This window comes from Pezoporus flaviventris, unplaced genomic scaffold (assembly GCF_033815535.1).
Source record: "Pezoporus flaviventris isolate CSIRO_AGI_PZ_B2104156 unplaced genomic scaffold, CSIRO_AGI_Pfla_v1 ptg000023l, whole genome shotgun sequence".
In the NCBI taxonomy this organism is placed as follows: Eukaryota; Metazoa; Chordata; class Aves; order Psittaciformes; family Psittacidae; genus Pezoporus; species Pezoporus flaviventris.
In genome coordinates this window covers 10274739-10297838 of record NW_026892571.1, presented here as the reverse complement: position 1 = coordinate 10297838, position 23100 = coordinate 10274739, and the positions used below count along the sequence as shown (strand labels likewise).

The following is a 23100-nucleotide window of genomic DNA, read 5'->3' as shown; positions in this document are numbered from 1 at the left end:
ATGTAAACAGATACCAACATGCTACACAAAAACTATTTCTTTACCATGATCAAAATACATGGGGCTGCTATTTTATGTTTGGAACACAACCCAGAAGTCAAGGTTGACTTTGCCAATTTCCTGAAATTTCCTTGATGTCAAACCAAGCACATTTCTATCGCTGTGTATGTATTTGGGCTGTATACACAGCAGCAAGGACACACTTGATCTCATTCTGTCACTCTGAACATCAGCTATGTGTCAGGGTAGAGAATGAATTAAACTGCGAGCCAAGTCTCGCTGCAGTGAGGCTGAAAAAAGACCAACTCCAGCTGTGTCCCTTTTTCTAATGGTTTCAATGTATAAATTTGGTATGCTGAACACAGGTTCATTATATTAATTACAAATCCTGACATTAAAATCAATTATTACTATGCATTCTAAATTTATAAGAGCTCTACCTGACACTGAACCAGCTAGTAGCTCTGCAGTAGAATAAAGGTCTCTAATGGAAAGTTATTGCCAGCAGCTGCTCTGTTGTCAAAAGGCTGCACAGGCAGACCCTGCAAACCAAACAGAAACTGAACACTAGAGGAAGCAGAACTGAACTATTCCTGGGTCTAAATCCACAAAGTCATTATTAAATAGATTTCTGTTTCTTTAGGGTTGTTTACAACATGAAACATATTGGTTTTTATCTTCAGATCTTTCAAATTGTTTTAAAGTAGGTCACCCTGGTTCTTACAGCATGGCTAGAAATACTGCAATCACTCTGACATTTTTACTTTTGCCCCCATTTGAAGATCCTGAAAAACAACCCTCTAAACGTAAAAGAACTCTTGGTTTTTTTGGGTCACCCTAAAGGAGTTTACAAAAAGAACAGACAAACATAAAAGCTAGATTTAACTAGGGGTCAGGTGAAAGGAAGAGTACTTCTAGCATAATTTTTACTGCAAATTAGGTTCAACATTATACAGTTCTTTCCAAATTCATAAAACATCAGCTTGGAGGAAAGACTGAACTGTTAAACAACCTGCTCCTGCCAGGATAAGGCCACATTAAAATATGGGAGACCACTTATCTAGATCTATTTTTGATGACGATTTAATGGCTTGTAAGTAAAATTTGCTGCTATTCCTGAGGAAAGCAAACTGCATTGATTACCATCATGTAACAAAAAAAAAAAAGTTTCCAAAAATTGCTACAAAATGATGTTGCACTAGAAGTCCATCTGACACTATAAAGGAAAATACAAACACTTCATACTTTTTCTCAGATGTGGTACATTCTTGAGTACTTAAAAAGGGTTCATATCTTCATACTTCATCTGGCAGCACTTTATTCCTTTCTCTTTTTGGTAAATATACTCACTACTTGCAACTGAATTTGTTCATCAGCTATTTCTGAATGTAAGTATTAAACTGAAGGAAACTGGCTAATACATATGTCTGGTGGGCAAAAGATACTTACATGATCACCACTATTAAAAAAAACAAAACACAACACAATAAAACATAAACCACATGACTCACAGTTCACAGCATAATTCACACGATTACATTTCAAGTTATGTATATATTTTTAGTTGCAAGCACGTAAGTCATACAATCAGTTGGTGCTGTTCAAACCCCCGACCCTTTCTAGGCCATTTTAATACACTTACATGTTATTTTCCTTACGGATATAAGAGAGTGTGCTCACCTGAAAAGGAAAAATGTTGTCAGCTCTATTCAAACTGTCTTCCATCCACGATTTTGGAGCAAAGGCTGAGCTGGGTCGAGCATATTTCTGCAACTGGATATGATTACTTGCAAAATTCTTCTTTAAGGGCGAGATGGAGTTCAAGGGTGTTATCCCTCCGTTCAGTCCTCTGCGATGGTCTCGACCTTGGGACCCACCCCACCCACCGTATCCACCTCCACCAGGGCTCCATGAAGATGGTGTAGGCGATGGACTTTGGTAGCTGCTCCATGGAGAAGGTGGCTTGTTAAGATTATTAGCTAAATGAGGCAACTGATTAAAAGCAGCATTTCTATGTGTGAACGGAGGTGGATGAGGACTTGCAGGAGACCTCCTCTGTTGCTGATGCTGATTGTGATGATGCTGAAAATGGGGGTGATGAGGGTGGTGTTGAGAGAGGGGTCCAATTTGGGGGGAGAAGCTACCACCAAAGCCAGGGCTGACGTGGTGTGGAAAATTCTGAAACAGCAGAGCACCATTATTAGCTGAGGCAGTAGGGACCCCTCCCTGGTGAAAAAAACTTGCATCTTCATTGATTATTGTAGAAGAAGAAGGAGCTATAGCTGCAGACCAGTTACTAAAACCAGTCAGAGAAGATGCAGTGGACGTCAAGGGCTGCGTCGAAGTACCTAGCCCTGAAGCCTCTTGATAATCGAATCCTGTTAACACCGGCGATTCTATTCTTATTTTCTCCTTTCCATTGCCGTTCTCTGAAGAATTATCGCCCTGATTTTCTTCAGTTTTAGCTTTCTCAGGTTCAGAGAGCATGCCTGCTTCCTGACTTTGACCAGGGGAAAGCTGCTGTTTTTCTAGGGACTCTTGCTTTTCCTGTTGCTGAGTTTTAGATTTTTCTGACCCCAGAATCTCATCCTGAATATTATGGGCAGCTGGAGCAGGAAAGAGCCAAGCTGACCCAGCACTACTGCCATTGGCAGCTGTGTTATTATTTATAAAAGCAGCAGGACTGGGGGTTGCATTTTGATGATGGTGTGGGGGCTGCAGATGTGGATGAAATCTGACTGGAAAAGCTGACTTATTTCCAGTGTTGTTTTGCACTAACACTCCAAACCCGTAATCCCCCATTTATTATATTTAGGGTTTGAATCCTCCCTTTAAGAACAAGTTGATGTTTAGTGTTTACCTCGTCCTCTTCTGAGGCGAGATTAGTATCCTGGTTTTAGCTAGATTTTCCAGTTTCTCCCTCCACGCTATTTCAGATTTGGATAAAGATACCTGCTTTTTTTGCAAAAGCTAGCTCTCTCCAACTATTTAAATGTGTCAATTTTGTCTCTTTCCTTCCTTTGGCCAGGAGGAAGGGAAAAATAAATCTTTGGTTCACAAAATAAGAGGTTTCCTTTTTCTAAAGGAAATGCACAGCAGTAAGAGAAAAAGCTTCTGGGGAATAAGAATAAAGAGATTGTAACTATCCTGTTTTCTTCCTCCTCAGCAGCCTCGACTCACCCATAAATGAGTTAAGAGGGAAGGGAAAAAAAAAGAAAATACAATGACGTCTGGTCCCCCGACCCCTTGGCAGCAAAAAAATAGATTTAAATCTGGAATAATTTAATACATCTCTATAATCTAATATATATTTGTGTCCTGTTCAAAAAGAGTCTTTGCTGTGGGTAAGGGAAAAATTTACCTCAGGATCTCAGCATTCAGAAGGGTGAAAAGGGGCAGCAAGTTGCAGAAGAGGCTTTTTCCCCCGTGCTGTTGGGTTTAACGTATTATATTTAGTAATAATATACACTGTGTGTGTATGCGCGTGTGTGTGGTTGTTTAAAGGGGCAAGATCTTATCTCAGGAAATTAGTATTCTATGTGTGTTGGGTGGGGAGTGAGTTGTGCAGGAGAAGGGTGGATTCTTGATGCTGCTCCTTTTGGGCTGGGTTTCTGAGCTCGCCAGACTCGCTTCTTATTTATGATCCAGTATTTGCGTGTCCTTCATATGAGTCCTGGCTGTCCGATGAGGAAGATTTTCATCTCAGAAATCAGCATTCACAGTTCGGGAAAAGGGAAGGGAGGGGACAGCGAGTTGTGCAGGAGGAAGGGGAAGGAGATTTTCTTGCTCTCACTGCTGCTGGAAGGGTGGGTTCTGGTGCGGGGCTCGTTTCTTTCGCCCGAGATAACGCGCGTTCCCCGCAGACAGCGAGCCCCGGGCTGAAAGGCCAGTGGATGTGCGAGCGTGTGTTGTGCCTCCTTCTCCTCAAGGACTCGGCATCCAGCGGGGCAGAGGCGGGCGGGCTCGGCTCGCCAGGCCCCGGCTCTCTGTGGGGTGCCCCCGCGGTATCCCCCCTCCCTCACAAGAGTCCTGGTGTCGGGGAAGGCAGGAGGGTTTTTTTTTTTACCTCAGGAGAGGAGCAGCCTCCAGCAGGGAGGGGAAGGTACCGGCGGCGGGGGGTCGGGCTCCTCTCTCCCCCATGGAAGGTGTTTAACCGGTTCTCCCAAATCTCCCGGAGATTACGGGACGGGGTCTCGGCAGCTGGGTGCAGCGGAGGGGGGGCCCGGCGGACTAACCGGGGCGCGGGGTCCGGCGGCGGCGGCTCCTCGGAGCAGTCCTTCCCCTGCTGCGCGTCTTCTCGGCTCCAGGCGCGATTCCTTCCCCCTCATGTAAACCGGCCGGGCGCCGGGAGGGTCGCCGCGGGGGACGCTGCTGCCGGCGATGTAAGGAGCGGGGAGGCTCCGCGGGAGAGAGCGACGGGAGAACGGAGAGCGGGGGAGGCCGCCTGCCACGACACCGGCTCCGGGAAGTCGGGAGGCGCTCCGGTAGCCGCGAGCCTGGCTGCGACGGGTCCTCCGCGCGAAACCTCCGCTGCTGCCGCCGCTGCCTTATTTTACCTCTTTTTGTTGTTTTGTCTTTCTCCTTTTTTCCTGTCTCCTTCCCCTCCCCCCCACCCCCCCAGCGGCCGCCGCTTCCTGCCTCGGTGCCGCAGCCGGTGCCTCCCTCCTCCTCCCCACCCGGCCGCTGCCGAGCCCCGTCTCCTCAGGACCAAGCTGCCGCACGAAATGACAACCAGCTGGAGGAGGCAGCGCGGCGCTTCCGGTTCGGCGGCGGGCGCGCCCCTGTCCCGCCCCCGAGCGCGCCCCGCCCCGCCTGCCGGCTGCTGCTCCGCGCCGCCATGTTTGGTAAGGGCAGGGAACACCCCGGCTGGGGCGGCCACCTTTGTGTTTGGCACGTAGCCCGCAGCTTGGCAGCCATCATAAGTATGGGCAAGAGGGCCTATGAGTACCGGCGGGGTGGCCATCTTGGTCTGAGGAGTGTAGTTCCCCCTGCGGGCCGCCATCTTTGTGGAGGGCAGGTCGTCCTCCTCAATGCAGGGCTGGTGGGGCAGGCTGGGGGCACCCCAAGCCAGTGTCCTTTGGCAGGCATTCGTTGCTATAATATCATCGGTAATACCTCAAAATCGTACCCCAAACACTGTAGGTTTATAACACCCTTTAGCACCGAAGGGCTGGAGCTCCTCTAGTGAACCTTACCCTGGGCCTGAGGGAGATGCATTAGAGCCGTTTTCCACATGGAGCGGAAAGTCAGCAAAATAATGTAACAAAATGTTTGGAAGGCAACTTCTGTGGAGAAAATACCACAGCACCTGACTTCTGTTTGGGTTTTAACTCTTGAAACATGGAACTGTGACACAGTGACAGACTGTCATATTGGAAATTGAAATGGGAGTTATTCACGGTTGGTTTCTGCTGCAGGGCCCACGCTGTGCTGGCCAGGTACTCCCCATCCGGCACGAGGGAAATTGATTCCTATTGCATGGGTTAAAGGGAGGTTTTCACTGATTTTCAGACATATTTGCCAATGAAGGGACAAGAGGTTTGAGCTGTGACAGCCAGCAAGTCTCATCTTTCAGGATGATGGATGAGGCCATTACAACATTTTAAGCACTATAAATAGAGGTGTTTATGGGGAGGGGGATTACAGAGATGCATTTGTGCAACTGTCTCAAACGTGGTACCTTGGGACAGGATTGCCTCAGCAAAAAATTAAGGTTTATAGCATGCTTTAGGAAGTTCTGGATTGAAAGGGAATGCGTATCACAGCATAAACTTTTCATTCGGCATGTATTTTATATAGCTCTGTTATTTATTAAACATTTAGTGATTATTACTTCATCACGCATAGCAAATCTGTATAAAAGTGATGGGCTTTGTTGTACCCAGCTGCCAGGCATATGAAGTGAAATTCCAGTTTTACTTCAGCTGCGGTTACCAGATGGGTAACACTACACATTACACATCTGATTTCTTTTCAGATATTCAGTTATGTATGTGGTCTATGGGCACAAGGGGCACAACCATAGGTCCAAACTGATGTTCACTGCAGAATTTATTCTCGCACATGAATGTGGCTTGTTCAGGGGCAAGCATCAAAATGTTTGTCTACTACAGTTCCATTTTGTAAAACAGTTCATTTCTGGGATGGGTGCCCTTTTGCACATCTACTAATTAAAATGTGCAAATAAAATTATAGTTCAAAAGTAAATAACAAACCCCTGTGAAATAGCTATATGTGGATACACTAGTAGAAAAATCAAGTGGAAAAGGAAACATGCAGACACATTTCCTGAATAATTTTTATTTAGTAGTGGGGTGTCCACTACTACTTCATCCAATACTACGCAGTCACCTGATGGCAAATTTGTTTGATACGGATTCTTTCAGCAAACCCAGCATTTCTTAACAATTTTATTAAATCAGTTTTCTTTGCAGTCATGTATACCTTGTTTCCATGTGTGAAAATGGACTTGTTTGCGTATGGAGAAAACATCTTTGTGAACATGTAATTACTGGGTTATAATTTCTCCCTTTATTTACTGTTCAACCTGTGTGAGCACAACTGATACTAAGTATTATTTTCCTCTGTAATTTTTCTAGTCATACTGTTATTATCATCATCATCATCATCAGGTCCAGGGTTAACAAGCACTTCTGTCAGGAAGCTATGAACCTGGCTCCAGCAATAGATTGCTATTACATGAATAGTTTGGGAAAGACTGAGTAGATGGCCTGAATTTAATTTCAGGCACACCCTTGCAGTGCATTAGGGTAGATGCAGGTCACCTAGAGTGATATGAACAGAACTTCCAAAATCTGACTTTAATCACTTTGCTTGACAAACATGGTTTGCTGAAACCATGGAGGTTTCTTAACCTAGCATTTTGATGATATCAACTGCGCAATAGAATTTGTGTCATCTTATTCAATCCCATTGAGGAAAAATGCCTGAACAATATGCAGGGATTGCAGTCATTACATTAGTTGCAAAAGGAGAATAAATCTCTGAAGAAAGTGAGTATAATCTATATTTAGCAGCCTGTGAGGAAGTTGCCACTTGGATGGCTGGATGATGTGAAGAGGGTCTCAAATAATGAAAAGCATTTAACACTGTCCCACACGACATCCTTGCCTCTAAAAGGGAGAGACATGGATTTGACAGATGGTCCGCTCAGTGGATAAGGAATTGGCTGAATGGTAGCTTTCAGAGTTGCAGTCAATAGCTCAATGTCTGTTGCACATCAGTGACTCTGATGTCAGTGGAGACCAGCGACAAGTGGAGCTCCTCGGGGTTGGTATTGAGACTCATGGTGTTCAACGTTCTTTGACAGCAACATGGACCATAGGATTGAGTGCACCCTCAGCTTGCAGCTCTGAAAGCCCACCATATGCTGGTTTGCATCAGGAGTGTGGCCAACAGGTTTAGAGGGGAGATTCTCCCCCTCTACCTCCACTCTCTTGTGACGCCACCTGGAATACTGTGTTCAGCTCTGGGGCCTCCAACATGTAAAGGACATGGACCTGTTGGAGTGAGTCCAGAGGAGGCCATAAGGGTGATCAGAGGGCTGGAGCAGCTCTCCTATGAAGACACGAGAGAGAGGCTTGGACTTGTTCAGCCTTGAAAAGAGAACGCTCCAGGGAGACCTTAGAGAAGCTTCCAGTGCCTCACAGGGGCCTACAAGAAACCTGGAGAGTGGCTTTTGACAAGGGCCTGTAGAGACAGGACACGGGAGAATGGCTTTAAACTGACAGAGGGGAGACCGAGATGAGCTTTTAGGCAGAAGTTCTTCCCTGTGGAGGTGCTGAGGTGCTGGCACAGGGTGCCCAGAGAAGCTGTGATTGCCCCATCCCCGGCAGTGTTCAAGGCCAGGTTGGACAGGGCTTGGAGCTCTAGTGGAAGGTGTCCCTGCCCGTGACAGGGATTTGGAACTAGATGATCTTTAAGGTCCCTTCTGACCTGAAACAATTCTGTGATTCTGTAATATATCTGAGCTCTATTTGGAAGTCCAACAGGATTTCTTTCATTTGCCATGTAAGTTTTGCAGAAAGTAATAATCAAATCAACTACATGATTAGTTTAAAAAATTGTCCAACATTTTAAAATTAGTTACTTCTCATAACAGTCAGATTTTGTTTACAGCCTTCTTTTATGGGAGAGCATCTTCCTTTCCCAGCTGTCTAACACTGCAAAAACAAGCTGGTTTCCATGGAGCAATGAAGATATTGTTGTTGCTTTTCATTACAGACACACTAAAATCAGGACAAACATTCCTAAAAACTTTCTTACTGCTCTAATTCAACAGATAGCTAACAGAATAAGGAAGATCTTTTAAATCATTCAAGCTACAAGCTCAAATCCTTATACAGTCAAATTAATGCTTTATCATGTAGTGAGTTGTACACTGATTTCCTTGTAGCTTATGCCGTGATCCAACTTTTGGATAAAACTTGAAACATTATATCCAAATAAATGAAAAAAAAACCCAAAACAAAACCAAAAAAAAACCCCCCCAAACAACCAGACCTTTGAGCATCAAAATAATGTGAATCTAGCTAATTTAGAAATTACATTCTAAATTTCCCTCTACCCCAAAATGAATATCCAATAATATTTTCGATGGGAAGGTTTTCTTAATAGCATTTGCTCGCAGTGGTGAGGTTCGGTGCTCAGATTTGCTGCCACATCCACCAAACAGGTACCTGCAGGTCAGTTGTGATGTATCAGACACCTTTCACCTGAAAGGGATTTGAGACTGAATTACACTTGAAGTACTTTTAGTCATCATGGTACCTTCCACTAATCACTATCAGCATCAAATTGATTAATTTCTGGAAGCACTTTAACTCTTCTGGTTACCTTACAGGAGAGGATTCCCCTAGCCATCCGACATCATTAGGCAGCTTGAGCTAATGACTGCACTGTGCACTGCACTGTGCACTAAGCAGGCTCCCCCCCCGCCCCAAATTATTCTTCAGGATCACAAACCCCGTGACAACCTCTTCACTCTGAGACTGAATCACAAGTGGAAACATATTGCTCTCTGAGGATTAGATTTCTTAGCCCACTTTTATTCCCTCAGACTCACCAAAATATGTCACCCAGTAAGTGCTTGACTTAAAAATTTGGGATGGCTGAACTGGTGTAGAAAAATCGGTTCGCTCACTTTTACTCAGACACAATCTTGAGATCTGTGGTTTGCTTGGGTCTGGTGTTGAGCCCATTCAGCCCTTCAGTGTTACACACCCCGTGAAACACAGAAGAAAATCTTCAAGGCAAAATGGAGCAGTTTTGTCCAATGGACCACAAAGCCTTGGTAAGGTCATATGACACATCAGATGTGAATTGTTAACAATAATTGCATAGATCTGGCTCACAGCTAAGCTAAACCTGAAGGAAATGGAATCCCAAGAAGCCTCTCCAGCTCAGTCACACCCCTCATCCTGGGAGACTCCGGGAGAGCAGATGTGTGGTTTGTGATATGCCCTGAGTGTTATCAAATCAAGGTCCTATTGAGCTATGAAGTGAAATGACTTACAGAGCTCAGAAGGAACTCCTTATGGAAAATGCCTTGCCAGCAACCCTCTTTTTTTTTAAATCAAAGGACTGTCAGCTCTCATGCATCTGCTGATTGCAGCTGTCATGGTGTCATCTGGAAAGAAAGGTGAACCCTTGTGACTCAACACACAAACTTCAAATGTTAGCACAGCACACATTGCCAATTACAGAAACATCAGGCTGGCGCACTGTTGGTGGGGAAAATAAGAATTCAAGGTTCGTTGTACATTCAAAGTCATCTGCCTTAAAATCAACAAGGTGCAGAAAGAGGATAAGAATCTCTTTTCTAGAAGCTGAATTATCAACTGCATCTTATGTATCAAAAACTGTAACAAGGCCTGAATGTTACAGTTTTCTGTATGTTTTCTGTAGTTTTCTTAATGTTTTCTCAAATGTCAAAAGCCCTGTCAAGATGTCTAGATCTCCAGTTTTACACTGATAATTGTTGTATCTTGTCCATACATCAGTCTACAGCATATTAACACAATTTGGTAAATCAAAGTCAAAATTAACACTATACTGACAGCACAGGGACTTTAAAAATTTTACACTGGGTTGTACTAAAATTCAGAGGGATCATTTATGTGATTACTAGTCGCTCAGATATTCCTCCACATTACTCTATCTAATGTATCACATTAGATGCACAACTTGCACATGTTCAGTGGTAATAAAGGCAACTAACAGTCCTGAAAAGCTGAATCAACATTTTATCCTAAACAGTTACTGCAGGAAGGCTGAGCTAAAACTCTAGGCAAGCTGTCAGTAGCTAATATTAGCCTACAGGTAGAGAATTACTTTTTTTCCTTTATTATTTCAAAGCAATTTTCAAAGACTGCAGAAAATATTCTCTAGGCCACAGAGAAAATCCAACAGATCATTTTTGTGCTGATGCAGCTGCAAGTGCTGTTTGCTAGATCATATCTCAGCTTGGTCATTGCAATATCAAAGTATGATTTTATAAACCCGGTAAACCATTTAACTCTTGTGTAAAACACATTATACATGCTAATGGCTTCATTTGGCTAAGCTGGCTTCGTCATTTTTCTGCAGCTGGACGTAAGCACTATATACTGATATACCCTCATAGGTTAAGCAACTCCTTAATGGAATATATTGCCTTGGAGTCTTTAGTCTTTATGAAAAAAGTCCCTATCACTGCCCAGAGAACTATTTTGTGTGCAGTAATTATGTAATATTAATGAGCAATATTATGTACAACTGTATTTTCCAGCCCATTCTTTGTATGGAATGTACTTTAGAATGACCTGACACTGCAAAAATGCCTCTAGCTTCCATGGCCCATGTAAAATACAATAAATACATAAATAATTTAGAGGAGGAAATAGGTAGTGTTGCAAAGGTGCTGGTATTCTTACCACTGTACTTCAAAATCTGGCGATGTGGCCTTTGGAAATGTGTTTTTCTTTTTCATTTTAGGATTCTGCTTCTTCAAGCTGGAAAAAAAAAATTCCACACAGGTATGGAGCTTTAAAATGCAAATTTGGAAACTAACTTTGTAATTTTATTTCTGAAATTGTAGAAGGAAAAAAGCACACAAGAGGTATTTGCCCACTTCAGGCTTTTGCAGAGACCCTTGCTTATCTATGCTTAGGTGGGATTTCTGAAGCTGAGGGTTCCTAAATTGTGATCACCACGACATAACAGCATTGCATCCATGGGAAAGCAGGAAGGAGATACCTCTGTATGCTGGTCTGTATGCCCAAAACCCCTTTCCAGACAGACTTGTCTTCCATGAAGGCAGTTAGCCTGCAAGCAGGGCCTTGGGCACAGCCAGGGCGCCTTTTGCCAAGTATTTGGGAAGCTGATCCTGAGTGCAGTGGGTGAGCCAGCGCTAAACGTGCTGGGACAGCCTGTCCTCAGGCACCCACCAGTTGTCCAAGAGGCATCTGAAAGGCAGTGGTCATCCAGTGTGTTCATGCTTTGGAGATTTAGCTTCTCAATCTCTTGGGTTTGGGGAGTTTTTTTCCCACTTCTAAATTAAAGTAACTGGTTATTTAATTCCTGTTCATGAAGGGGGAGTGCATCAGGACTGTTGCAAGGGCCAGTTAGGGCTTACAAAGTACACTAGCGCTGAGTATAATTTTTACTACAACTCAGTGACACCTTCATTTCTCAAAGTAAGATTTCATAGCCTATTCATTTACAAAGTGGGCTAGTGCCTTTGGGTATTTGGGAAGGGCAAAAAGACAAATTGAAAAGCACCAAATCATTTAATTTCAAAGTGCATTAAGCACACACCTTCCAATTTTCTGACTAAAATGTTCATCAGCTTTTTCCAAAGAGGTTTGTATCCAGGGCACAGAAACAGTTTGTGGATTTTAGATTCCTGAAATACTTAACAATGCTATTCAGGGGAAAAAATACTTTCTTCTTGTCCTAAATAAAACAGATTCACATGCAAAGTATTAATGAATCCAGCTGACAGCTTAAGGATAGAAGTAGCATGAACCCCCCTAAATATGACCTAATCAAAGATTTTCCAGAACAGAATTTCTGGAAAGTGTTGGGATATAATAAAAAAGCAAAGAGAACAATATTAAAAGTCTAATTCAGAGTGGCCAAAATGAGATTGTGGGGTTTTCTTCCACCCAGGGGTCACAGCCCCCCTTACTGGAGCATTTCAGGTCCTGATCTGTGGGGCTGGGTACCAGTGTGCAGTGGTCAGCCTCCAGCACAGTGCCTGGGCTGCTTGGCTCCTTTTGGAGCTTTGCTTGTTGGAATCTGTAGTCTCCAGGCTGCATCTCCATTATTAACAAGGAGAGCAGTGGTAATCTGCTCCATTATAGGCAAATCAAGTGCAGCTCTTTGGCTCCTGGCATGTTCCCAACACGGCTCTGAGAGGAGCATAATTCCACAAAATCCATAAAATTCAGAGCACAAGACTGCTGCTGTTCCCCCTTCCCCATGCCTTGCAGGTAATGTAAAGTCCTCTGTTGGGATACTTCACAGAGGAGGGACATATTCTGCATATACCTAATGAATATTGGTTTTCTATTGCTAAGGGGATGAGTTAAGAAGAGTTTCAGTTTTACCTTTGAGTTCCCTACCTTATGGGTTTCATGTCATATTTCCACTGGCAAGGGGCTAGAGGGGTGACTGTTGCATATTCAGTGTTCCCCTCCTTTTGCCTTGCAGGGGAAAGAGGGTGTGTTTCCAGCAACAGAGTAGAATGAACTCATGCTTTCCAATTTTTCCCCATGTTAGGAAGTAGGTCCTGTCTCATTACTGGTGACAGCACATATTGGTAGGTCATAGAGCAAAGGGAGAGCCTTGCGTAGAACAGCTGGGGCCCAGAGCCAGAAATCTCATTAAAGTAAGCTGCTGCTATTTCCAGCCTGTAATAGAGCTTTGGAGCTTGATTATATTCAGTGAAAGCAGGTCATTACAAACACAGTGCTTTTTGCATATTATCTAAATTGAAATAATAATATGTTCTCTCCTTTCATGTGCTATATTGATAAATCCCAACTTATGAATGAAACATGTTGATTAGTTAGTTAAAAATAATTAGTTTCATATTATGCTCCTAAGTTTAAGGCTTGATTAGTGCAAACAAATAACTTTTGATAATAAGTCATTTACAGATTATTCTCTTAAATGGAGCACACAGGCATAAAAATAATCTGCAGCAATAAATTGTGTTATTTGTTCTCTCTTTTCTCTTTGACTTGAAATGTAAGAGTACTTTTAGAACTTGAGAGGCAGAATGTCTATGTGCAGATTCTGATCTCAACAGCAATGGCTGCAGTGCAACTCTGGCGTTACTTGATTGAGGTGACAATGTACCAGATAAGAGTATGGTGTTCTTTGATTCAGTCTTTCTGGTCATCTAGCTCCAAAAGAACAATTGCTGTTTACAGTGACTGAGAACATTGCTGTGTTTAGTTTTTCCTTATTTAGCTTGCATTTAAATGTTCTGATATTTACATCAGAACTGAGCTAATGAGTTGTTTTCTGTATTAGTGGTAGCTCTAAGTAACATTTTCAGTTCTTTTGAAAGAAAACAAAGCCCTGCATGAACATTATTTTTCTACTTCTTCGTTCACTGAAGTCAGCACAATTCAACAATGTCCACAAAGCATAAGCACAGTCCTGAATATGAACATTTTCCTGAACCGGAGCTTAGAGCAGTCATAAGGACAAAGTCTTTTTCTTAGCTCCCCTAGGATTCTTCTCACACTGGTAAAAGATGGGCCTGTGACTGTGTACAGGAGGCAGTCACTAAAGAAAGACTGTACATTGATAGGATTATGGTATATAATAAAATTAGATAACACTGTGGTAAAAAGCCTCAGCTCCGTTGATACTGCTGTCTCTGCTGTTGCTCCCACCTACACAGCCTCTCTGGTGGAAAGTTATGGCTTTCAATTATCACTCTGAAAATCCAGCCCTATTTTGGGAGTGCTTATAACTTGTAGTAGTCATCCACGTTGTGGGAGTCTGACGGGGTTGTTAGAGAACATCAGCCTTCGTATTTAGGCGCTGGAGCGTGACAATTCTAGATGAAGCAAATAATACACTTTTGTAAAGCATTTCTATAAAACACTTTCCTTCCTGGTTGACAGGAAAACTTGTGAAGCCTGGAAAGAGAACCAGACCCATGCTCCATTCTCCCACTTTCCAGATTTCCAGCAAGTGATTTAATTCAATAGCAGCAGTTGTGGTATGGACACTTGTCCAGTGGTGGCTGAGACCACCAGATTACTGACAATACATAATCACAAAATAGCCAGGAGCTAGAAATGGCTAAATCTTTATTGTTGTGTGGAAGACCTGAAGTGACTTACTGGTTAAAAACTCTTCAGTCCTTCCCAATCCTCTCTGAGGGCACTTACTGAGGAATGGTAATGGTTTACAGTCTCAGAGTGCTTTTAAAGCACTCAGTGTCAGAAAAAATGGCATTAACCCACTCTCCTCTCCTGATTCTGGACCTGATTCTCAATGCTAATCAAGAGTAATTTCAGTGAAGGGAAGGGAGTTATACAAGACCTGTGTAAAAGTGGAATCAGATCCATGTATCGTACATTTAAGATTCCTGGCAAAATACACTCTATTTACTTGAGGAAATTAAAACATTTCAAAGAGTGGATGATTTAAGGGCTATGTTCTTACTTCCTAGAAATTAGAACAGTACATCAGGTAATCAATAAGTGTATAAAACTGTCTAAAATGCAAGCATTGCAGAGGTCAGGAATGGAAAAAAGCACAGCTGAAATCACTTTACATGATATACTGGAAAAACAACATTATTTTTACCAGCAGCAGTGAGAAGCCATTGCAGAAGGCAAGAAGCTGATTTAATGGTATGGCAAACAACATTTGTTCCATAAAGCCAATTTTGCCACTTACGTGACAAATAAAACTAAACACAAAATTAGGCTGTTCAGCTAAGCACTTTAGCTCCAGCCTCCCTTGAACTTCGAGAAATTCAGGGGAACAAGAGCTTGGGTTGGGCCTATCTGTATCAGAAACACAGCACTGCATTTATACCGTGTTATCAGTATTTTTTTCACTTCAAATCACAAGCAGCAGGCAGTGTGGTGTGTATATCTCTATAATAGAAATGTCTCAGTTACATGCAAAACCTCTCCAGTGCCTTCCACAAGAAGAGGCTCCATTAAGACTAATGAAAATGCTGATTCTGCACAACAGATGCCACAGATCCTCCAGGAGAGCTGTAGGAAAGAAATGGACTCTTAAACAGGTAGGGAGTCACTCAGCTTCTACCCTCAAATCTGAAAGAGCTGCTTGATGAGGCTTGATGAGACTTAGATGGAAGCAAGAAATTCAAGAAGGAAATATCCAGGGCTGTGATAGCATAAGGAAGCTGCACATAGTTTTCTGACTTGTAATAACTCCTGGGCTACTGCAGGAGTATAAAGAGGCTGCTAGAAAGAGGAACAAACACTCCTCTATGCTGCTCCCTCCCCCTGCATTACAATAAGCCAAGGCTTGTGATGTTTCGCCAAAGAATGGGGAAACCTAGGAGTGATTTTGGACAATACATGCTGGTGATCATGAGTCACTGGCTAATGTTAAAGACAGACCTACAGTCAGATGTGGTGTGTATAACAGTGACATTGTTTGCCATCAGTGGAGTTGCCATTTGCTTTATGCCTGATCTGAATTTTGCGTATGCTCCTAATGGCATTAAAAGGCATTTTTGTTAATGTACAGTGAGGGGAATAAACCCCTGCGGTGTCAGCCTCAGTTTTGAATGGGTTGGCTTTTTTGGCTTGTCACATCTTTCTAGTGTCTAAACCTCTGCCTTTGTATTGTAATGTGGCGTGCCGTAAATATCTTTAATGGAACAGATTACATCAGCTAACCTAGTGTTGCCAATCTCAATATTAAAATCTGCAGCAGTAAGGAGCCCTGCCCAAAGGACTATGACAAGTATTCAGCTCCATTTATATTAGAATATAAAGTACAGAATGAACCCACATAATTTCTGGCAACTGATACTACCTGTCAGATAAGAATGGCACAGGGGAAAACAATCACAGAGCATCGAAGTTTCTTCGCAGAATTAAGAGCTGTGGAGTACTTGATACATTCCTTTCCTGAACTTGCTGTAGGTTCATAACTTTTTAGTAGTAACTCCCCATCCCCAACAGCCAAGCAAAAGCAAAAAGTAGTTTCCTATTTCTACACACACTGACTCTGTTAAGTTCATGCTGGCTGCAACAAGGGAGAGAGAGATCTGGTAGGATTTAAACATGTTTTCACCTTGTTTCAGATACACAAAAGACACTGTCTAAAATGCTTAAGAATATTCAACATTATCTTGTGGTTTCTATATGCTCAGTCAGCTGCACATTGACTGTACTGTTCTCATGGCAATTCCAAGTTCACTTCAGGTTGTTTAGGGCCAAAGAAAATCCCATTCCTATGGGATACGTTAACATTACATTGCAGTGAGCTTGACCAGAACTATTGTCCCCATGTTAGACTTCATCAGAACTTCCTGTTTTTCAGCCCTCACCATGAATATTCTTGGAAGAGACTGATCAAGGATTTATGTATCAAGTGTGAAATAATTAGACTTAGTGGGACACAAGTTCTAAAACGTGGGAGGCATGAGTCAGCATTTCATCTTTCCAATGTTAATGATTTGTTGTTTATTTTTTAGCGATTTGCAAGGGAAAAACTGGACTGACTTCTCTGCATGGGACTTAAGGATTCTATAACTGGAAAGATGAAGAAGTTGGCAAGAACTATCCACCATGCTGTTTTCTGACTGCTGCTAGCCCCCGAGAGATGGTTTCATTCCGTTAGTATTTACTGCCCATAAATTGCAACCAGCATGTTGAGATGCTGTTAGGAAAGGAGCAATAAAAACACAGGAAATATGACTGCTCAAAATCATATTATCTACTGCAGGAATATGGAACCAGATCCTCACGTCCTGTGCCTTTATTTCAGCAAAGGAGCTGGCCTATTACTTCTATTTAAAATTGGTTGCCATGGTGGTATCATCCGGGCTTTCACCCTGATGAAAATTGTTTGCATCTGTGACACAGTAGTGCTGGCAACCCAATGTTTGCATCTACCTCTAACACAGAAGTAATTGTGAGAATGGAACCTGGCTGTTCACCTTTGCACAGTAAACAGGTTCCTTAAGCACACACATAGCTCTTGCTGTTAAACCTGCATGGAAGTGGAAAAGCAGTTGGTTTGACAGCTGCTGAGGCTGCTGCGGAAACCTCAGACAAAATGGAAGTGCTGAAGTGAAACTCCATGAGCAGGCTGACCCTTCCCCAGGGGTGATACTGGTGCATGGGTGTGATTTTGCAGTACCAGTGGAATTTCTGGGAAGTTAAAGGTCTCCCATTTTCAAATAGATGGGAAGCCCTGCCTGACATTCAGATCTGCTGATACAAGAGTCTCTCTCTTCCATTTTCTAATGAGTCTTAATCATTAGCGGCTAGTGATCCTATTAGGTGAATGGCAGCCGCTACCAGGAGACTCAGAAATGTCAATGAACAGTAGAACAGGCTAAAAAAGGGACTTTTCATATGCATTTATTTTAGGTAACAGTTCAACTTCTGGCCCAAACTGGCCATGGGTTCAGGTGTAAGAGTGCCAGAATCTCATGAGGGTCCTTCAGAACTTCATCCTGCTTCCCACTGGATTCTCTAGGGCATGTTCACAGAAAAACCCAAGACAGTCCAGGCCTCAAAGGGACATTTAGGCTTGAAGCTTTCTGTCTAATAAAAAAATTGTTTTGGAATGCTAAACCTCAAACAGGAACACATAGGGTTAACGCTCTTCCCTGCATAAGCTGTCAGCGCTATACTTTGAACAAAACAGCAGCAGCTTTACTAGCTAGAGTAGTGCTTGTTAAATTGAATTAAATCTGGAGCACTAGTATCAGTCCCTTCTCTTTACCTTTATTGGGAAATCCTGCTTTCCAGCATATGTGATAAGTGGGGGAGGAGGAACTCAAGAGCAGCTCTGAACAATGAACAAGGACCAAATGTTATCAGCAGGAAAGAAATTCTGCTAGTGCCAACTCCATAATGGCAGTTAGCATTTTGCAGAGCAGAATCGACCTGGGGCGCCGGCTCTATATTCCTCTCTAGTTTGCAAATAAAAAGCTGGGCAGTCGCCTGTCTGTCTTTCCAGCACACATACTGTATTTCAGCCTGCAATGCCGATTCTGCTGAGCTGTAAGTGAAAGATCTGCTGAGTAAGAAATTATTAAAGGCAAGCAAGAGCCTCATTGTTTTCTGGTGATGTCAGCGTGGCCCTTATCAATAATTGAACAGCTTTTCCAGGAACACAATCTAGAGAGACCAGAGCCTGTGTTACCACGTTGCCACTTCACTCATGTTCCAGGAAAGGTTGCTCTCCACAGAGGCAATATTGTGCCATTTCTTTATTCTGCAGGCTCACGATGCTGGGAGCTGAGGCAGTGCTCCATCTGATACACCACTTCCCACCCACATGCTGTCACACTTAAAAGCATCACAGGCTTGAAATAGGGACCATTTTAAAAGGGACCAGCCTGTCTGCTGCAGGCTGGAGCCCACTGGGGTGTTCGGAGGGAGAGCTGTGGGTCTTTCAGAGTCCACGAGCCTTCACTGCTGGCTTTTCCTTTGGCTGCAGGTCAGAGCTTCACCCTTCTGCTATCACAAGGACTTGGCATAGGGCACACTGGTCACATCAGAGCACCTGGATACCAGAGCCAGGAGCTTTATATAAAAACTGAGAAGTGGATTCCTGAAAGCTCCCTGTTAAAAAAATGGCACCCAGAGAGTGGGAGAAGCCAGGTGATTTTGCATTTGTATCACACCTGCAGCAGAACTCTTTCTCTTAAGCCCTTCAAATCAATACCCCCCTCTAAGAAGGGGCAAACTTGTAATAAATGCAGGCACACACACACACACACACCCCCCCATATATGAGGGAGATTACTCCCATGTCCTCCCTCATATTTCCCTCCAAATGAGGCAGGAAAGTCAGAGGTTAGGCCTTTTATGCAGGTGTGTTCTGAATAATACAAGCCTATAACTGTGCTCTCCTGACAACAGATTTTATGGGACAGAATTTCATCCCTTACCACAGACCCTATGGGTTACTCTGATGTCAAAAAGGGGCTACAGACTGTGCCCTTCAAGGCTCTGCTACCCAGGCACACTGTGGGTAAGGCCCTGGCCCCTTCAAGCTCAGCCTTATCATTACACTGTGATCAGGAGAGGCAAGAAAGATTTCTGCAGTAAATATTGGAGTGGGCAGTCTGAGCTGCTTCAAATTAGAGCAGCTCATAAGGAGCTACTAAATATAAAATCATCCTCAGTGCAGCTCCAGTTTAAGCCAGGGCATGCCAGCCCTCAGAGAGGCACAGAATCTCCTGGATGTAAATAAGTCAGGATGAGGAGGAGAATTTGAAGTTTATAATTGAAATCCTGAAAAACAAATAGAAAGGATGCCATGTAAAGGGGGGAGAGCAAAGAAACCCCATCAGCAATGTGAAATGTCCAGTATCTGTAGTCCTACAGTTTGGAATTTCAAGTGTCCTCTGCCACAGCCTTCTGCATTGCTCCGTTTAACTAGTCTCCTATCCTGCATACCTCCATATCCTCTCTACCTTGGAGGATCTCTCAGCTCATTCTAACCCTTCTCTCCCCTCTGGTTTCTTCTGACCATTTCTTCCCCTGTGTTTGTACAGTACCCCACAGCATATTGGTGGCCTAAAAGCCATTAGTAATAACAATAAATACAGTAATTAAATCTTTCAGTAACAGAACTGAATCTTCCATTGCTGCAGTCTGAACTCCACCTACTAAAAAGGCAGATGATGTTCTCTGTGGTTTTCCTGTGTTCCCCAGTTTTGTGGATGGTAGATCTAGACCCAGTTCTACATTTTACGTGGGTGTAACTTGGTTTAATGGGAGTAAAAGTGAGCAAGAGAAGCAGATCTCCAAAACCCCTAAAACAGACAGGGTGGTGGTGGCAGGGTCAGGTTCCTGCTGGATATGATTGAACTAGTTCAGTGATCCAAAACTAGATCTGAACTTTACTGCTCTGGCCTATATCTGACAGAGATAAAAGATTCTATCTATATCCTTCAGGCCACACAAGCCCATTTCTAAAGCCATATTGTGTTTCCAGGTTATATTACAGGCAGCTGACTCTGCTGACTTCTTGCGTCTGAATCATTCCTCCACTTTAATCCATGTTTTCAACTCCAGAATATACCTAATTCAACAACATCTGGAAATCAATTATCAGTAACTGCTGAAGTTTAATGAGGTGACAGCAGGACACACCAACTAGTATTTAATCATACGAGCCAGACCATGCCGACAGGTTTACAAATACCTTGCTAAGCTTCAGTGTCAACACAGTTTTATATAGTGGAGGCAGGTCTTCTCTTGCACTGTACTTGCACCATCCTCAGAGTTGGTGTCATGATACTTTCTGTATGTATACTGTATACTGTATACTATATATATACAGTATATGTATATGTATATATACTATATATATACAGTATATGTATACTGTATACTATAAGCATGGCTCTGAGATGGTTTTCAAGTCCTCACCATACCCACTCCAACTCTACTGCATGTAATTAATCTGCATTCTGAAAATAATCTTTTAATCATAGCATTAAAGGCATAATTTAAAAAGAAAAAACAAAAAGGGAGAAAGATAAAGAAAAACGAAAACAGATTCTACAGTACAAGACAAAATTAGTAAGGAAAGGTAGCTACGTACCAATCTACTATAAGACAGCCCAATTTAACCTGTGGTTTTGTGATCTCCCGCTATATCAGTTTAGACCTATGAGGGAAAGTACATACATCTTCTAAATGGCTGTTTATCACTGAAGCAGGTGCTTTGCAGTCTTTTATCCCTGGCACCGTTTGAAAAATGAACAGGGAAATGGAGCAGGACACATCTGACAAGTAGGAGTGGAGGCAGACGAGGTGGGCACCTAAACAAGAGCTGGGAATCTAATTTGTCTTGGTATCAACAGTCTTCAAGCATCTAAACATCTTTAGTACCTTGACCCAATTGACTTGGACACAGTTCACCCAATAAATCTGTAGCAAAGCAATTCAGGTGTCCCCAGGTCATCTGCTAGCACCTGAAATAATAAGCTATCTTTCTGCTGTGATGGTTTAGGCATCATAATAAATGGGTCTTCAGGATAGTAAAAGTGGTACTTTTACTGGCTTGATTTGAACTGTCAAGCAAGTAAAAACCCACCAGCTTATTTCCACTTGTGCAGCCTTGACTTAATTCTGGCAGCTTTCCTGAGGTGTATGTGACTTTTCCCAGAGTCAGTTACTACTGTAGGCTGCAGGCTGAAATTCGTCCAAGGTTCTATAGATCTTCAAGCCAAACTCTGCTCTCTGTACAAAATGTGTCGCAACAGTCAACTCCTGCTGAGCACCAGAAACTGGTCCAGGAATTACAGCACTGAGTGTTCAGGCTGGTGACAGATTGCTTTACCTATGCGTAAAACAAGAACATGAACCTGCAGAGATAATTAAGCAGTTGTTGCTAGGAGGCTTCAGAGCTGCTTTCTGAAGTTCTCCTAAAATGACAAGTGCTTTGTTTGGATTTGTAAGAACCTTTGAAAGCTAAGTACAGCTGGATCAAAATCACCATAAAAGGGAATTGGATTTGGTGACCCTCTGTTTCCTGAGACTGATATTTTCTGGGCACAAACCAGCTGTTTGAATCTGTTTCTGAAAGATTCAAGAATGAAAACCTGGGGGGTTTGATACTGTTCATTTGTACTAAGACTGGAGCAGAATATCTCAGTCCAGAATGTACATACCACATTTAGCTGTCATAACACTTGTAATAGAGCTAGGTACCATTTAAGTTTTCACAGTCCTTGATCGCCAGCCCAAAACCGTACAATCAGTTTACACTTTCAAATGTCTGTACCACAACTCAGATTGTTTGTCGACATGTTACATTTATTTTAATTTGTTTGAGCCCTTCAGAAAGCTTCTTTCTATTCTTCTGACTGGACAGTAGAACCTAAGGGCAACTCTTGTTTCACTGACAGACTGAAAATGGGTAAAAATAGTTATAGCCATTTGGTTTACTTGGGACCTTTGTTGAAAATAAGAATAAAACTAAACCCATGTGTTTGCTGCGAAATGGGGGGGTGTACCCAACCAGTTAACATACAGTCTTATTGGAGACAAGGCACTATTTTTTTCCTCAGAACTCAACTGTTTCCTTGTTGAGAGTTTCCACAGATAAGTTATGAATGATACAAGCATGATGGTTAAGGGAGGGAAGAGTGCTGGAGTGACTTCAGAGAAAGACATAAAGTTTAATAAGCACAAGAGACCCACTAACTAGAGAGACACAAGGGAAGAAGGGTGAGAATGGTCATGAAATTATATATCTACACAAGTATTCAAATAATATTACCGAAAAAGCATAGTTACCACATAAAGTCCATGCCCTATTAAGTAAGGGACTTCTTTGCACAAAGTCCTTTAACACTGGGGAGGGATCCACTGGGCAGGGACAACAGCATATTTCCTAGAGTCCTACTGTAGTCTGAGAGCCACTAACTAATTAAAAGTATGGGTTTTGGCCCCATCTCCACAGTAAGTCATCAGGACGAATGGAAAGTGCATTTAAATAAGGCAAAGCAATGATGAATCACCAAATCTTCTCCCTATGAGAGGGATCAGCCCTCCACTGCTTCTGCAGCATCTGGCTGAGGTACCACTGGGAGAAGTCACTGGAGTTAAATAAAATCACAGCTTTTTCCGAGGACCTTCAAGAGTAATTTGCATATTTAATTCATGTTTCAGAAGCGGAAAAATCATTAAGCCAGTTAAAGAAATAATACCAAAAGCAATGGTGCAAGGGGGGGTGGGTGAAGCCTGGTGACTGCAGCTGGATGGGGAAGAGAGGGAGAAACCAGCCTGTGAGCCCTGACTCTTAACACTGCACAAAGCACCACGTATTTAGCATGGCTAAAGCATCTGCCTTTGACAGAGATCCTCTCACTAAGGACAGAAAGAAACG

The 23100-nt window shown here is 42.8% G+C and overlaps 1 protein-coding gene and 1 long non-coding RNA gene across 5 annotated transcripts in view; one reads left to right on the top strand and one right to left on the bottom strand.

Annotated features, from left to right (window-relative positions):
- Positions 1-4686, bottom strand: part of CPEB4 (cytoplasmic polyadenylation element binding protein 4) — a 43112-nt gene extending 38426 nt beyond the window's left edge. For 2 of the 4 annotated variants that reach the window (XM_061456676.1, XM_061456677.1), the window contains exon 1: positions 1681-4686. In XM_061456676.1, coding sequence (XP_061312660.1) covers positions 1681-2802 — 1122 coding nt within the window. In that variant the 5' untranslated portion in view covers positions 2803-4686. The remainder of the gene's footprint in view (positions 1-1680) is intronic. The other 2 variants (XM_061456679.1, XM_061456681.1) reach the window with 1 other exon arrangement.
- Positions 4687-9122: 4436 nt separating this feature from the next.
- On the top strand, positions 9123-18659 carry LOC133270984 (uncharacterized). Its single transcript, XR_009743977.1, has 3 exons — positions 9123-11036; positions 15173-15283; positions 16712-18659. It is a non-coding gene; the product is annotated as an uncharacterized LOC133270984 (long non-coding RNA).
- Positions 18660-23100: the final 4441 nt, after the last annotated feature.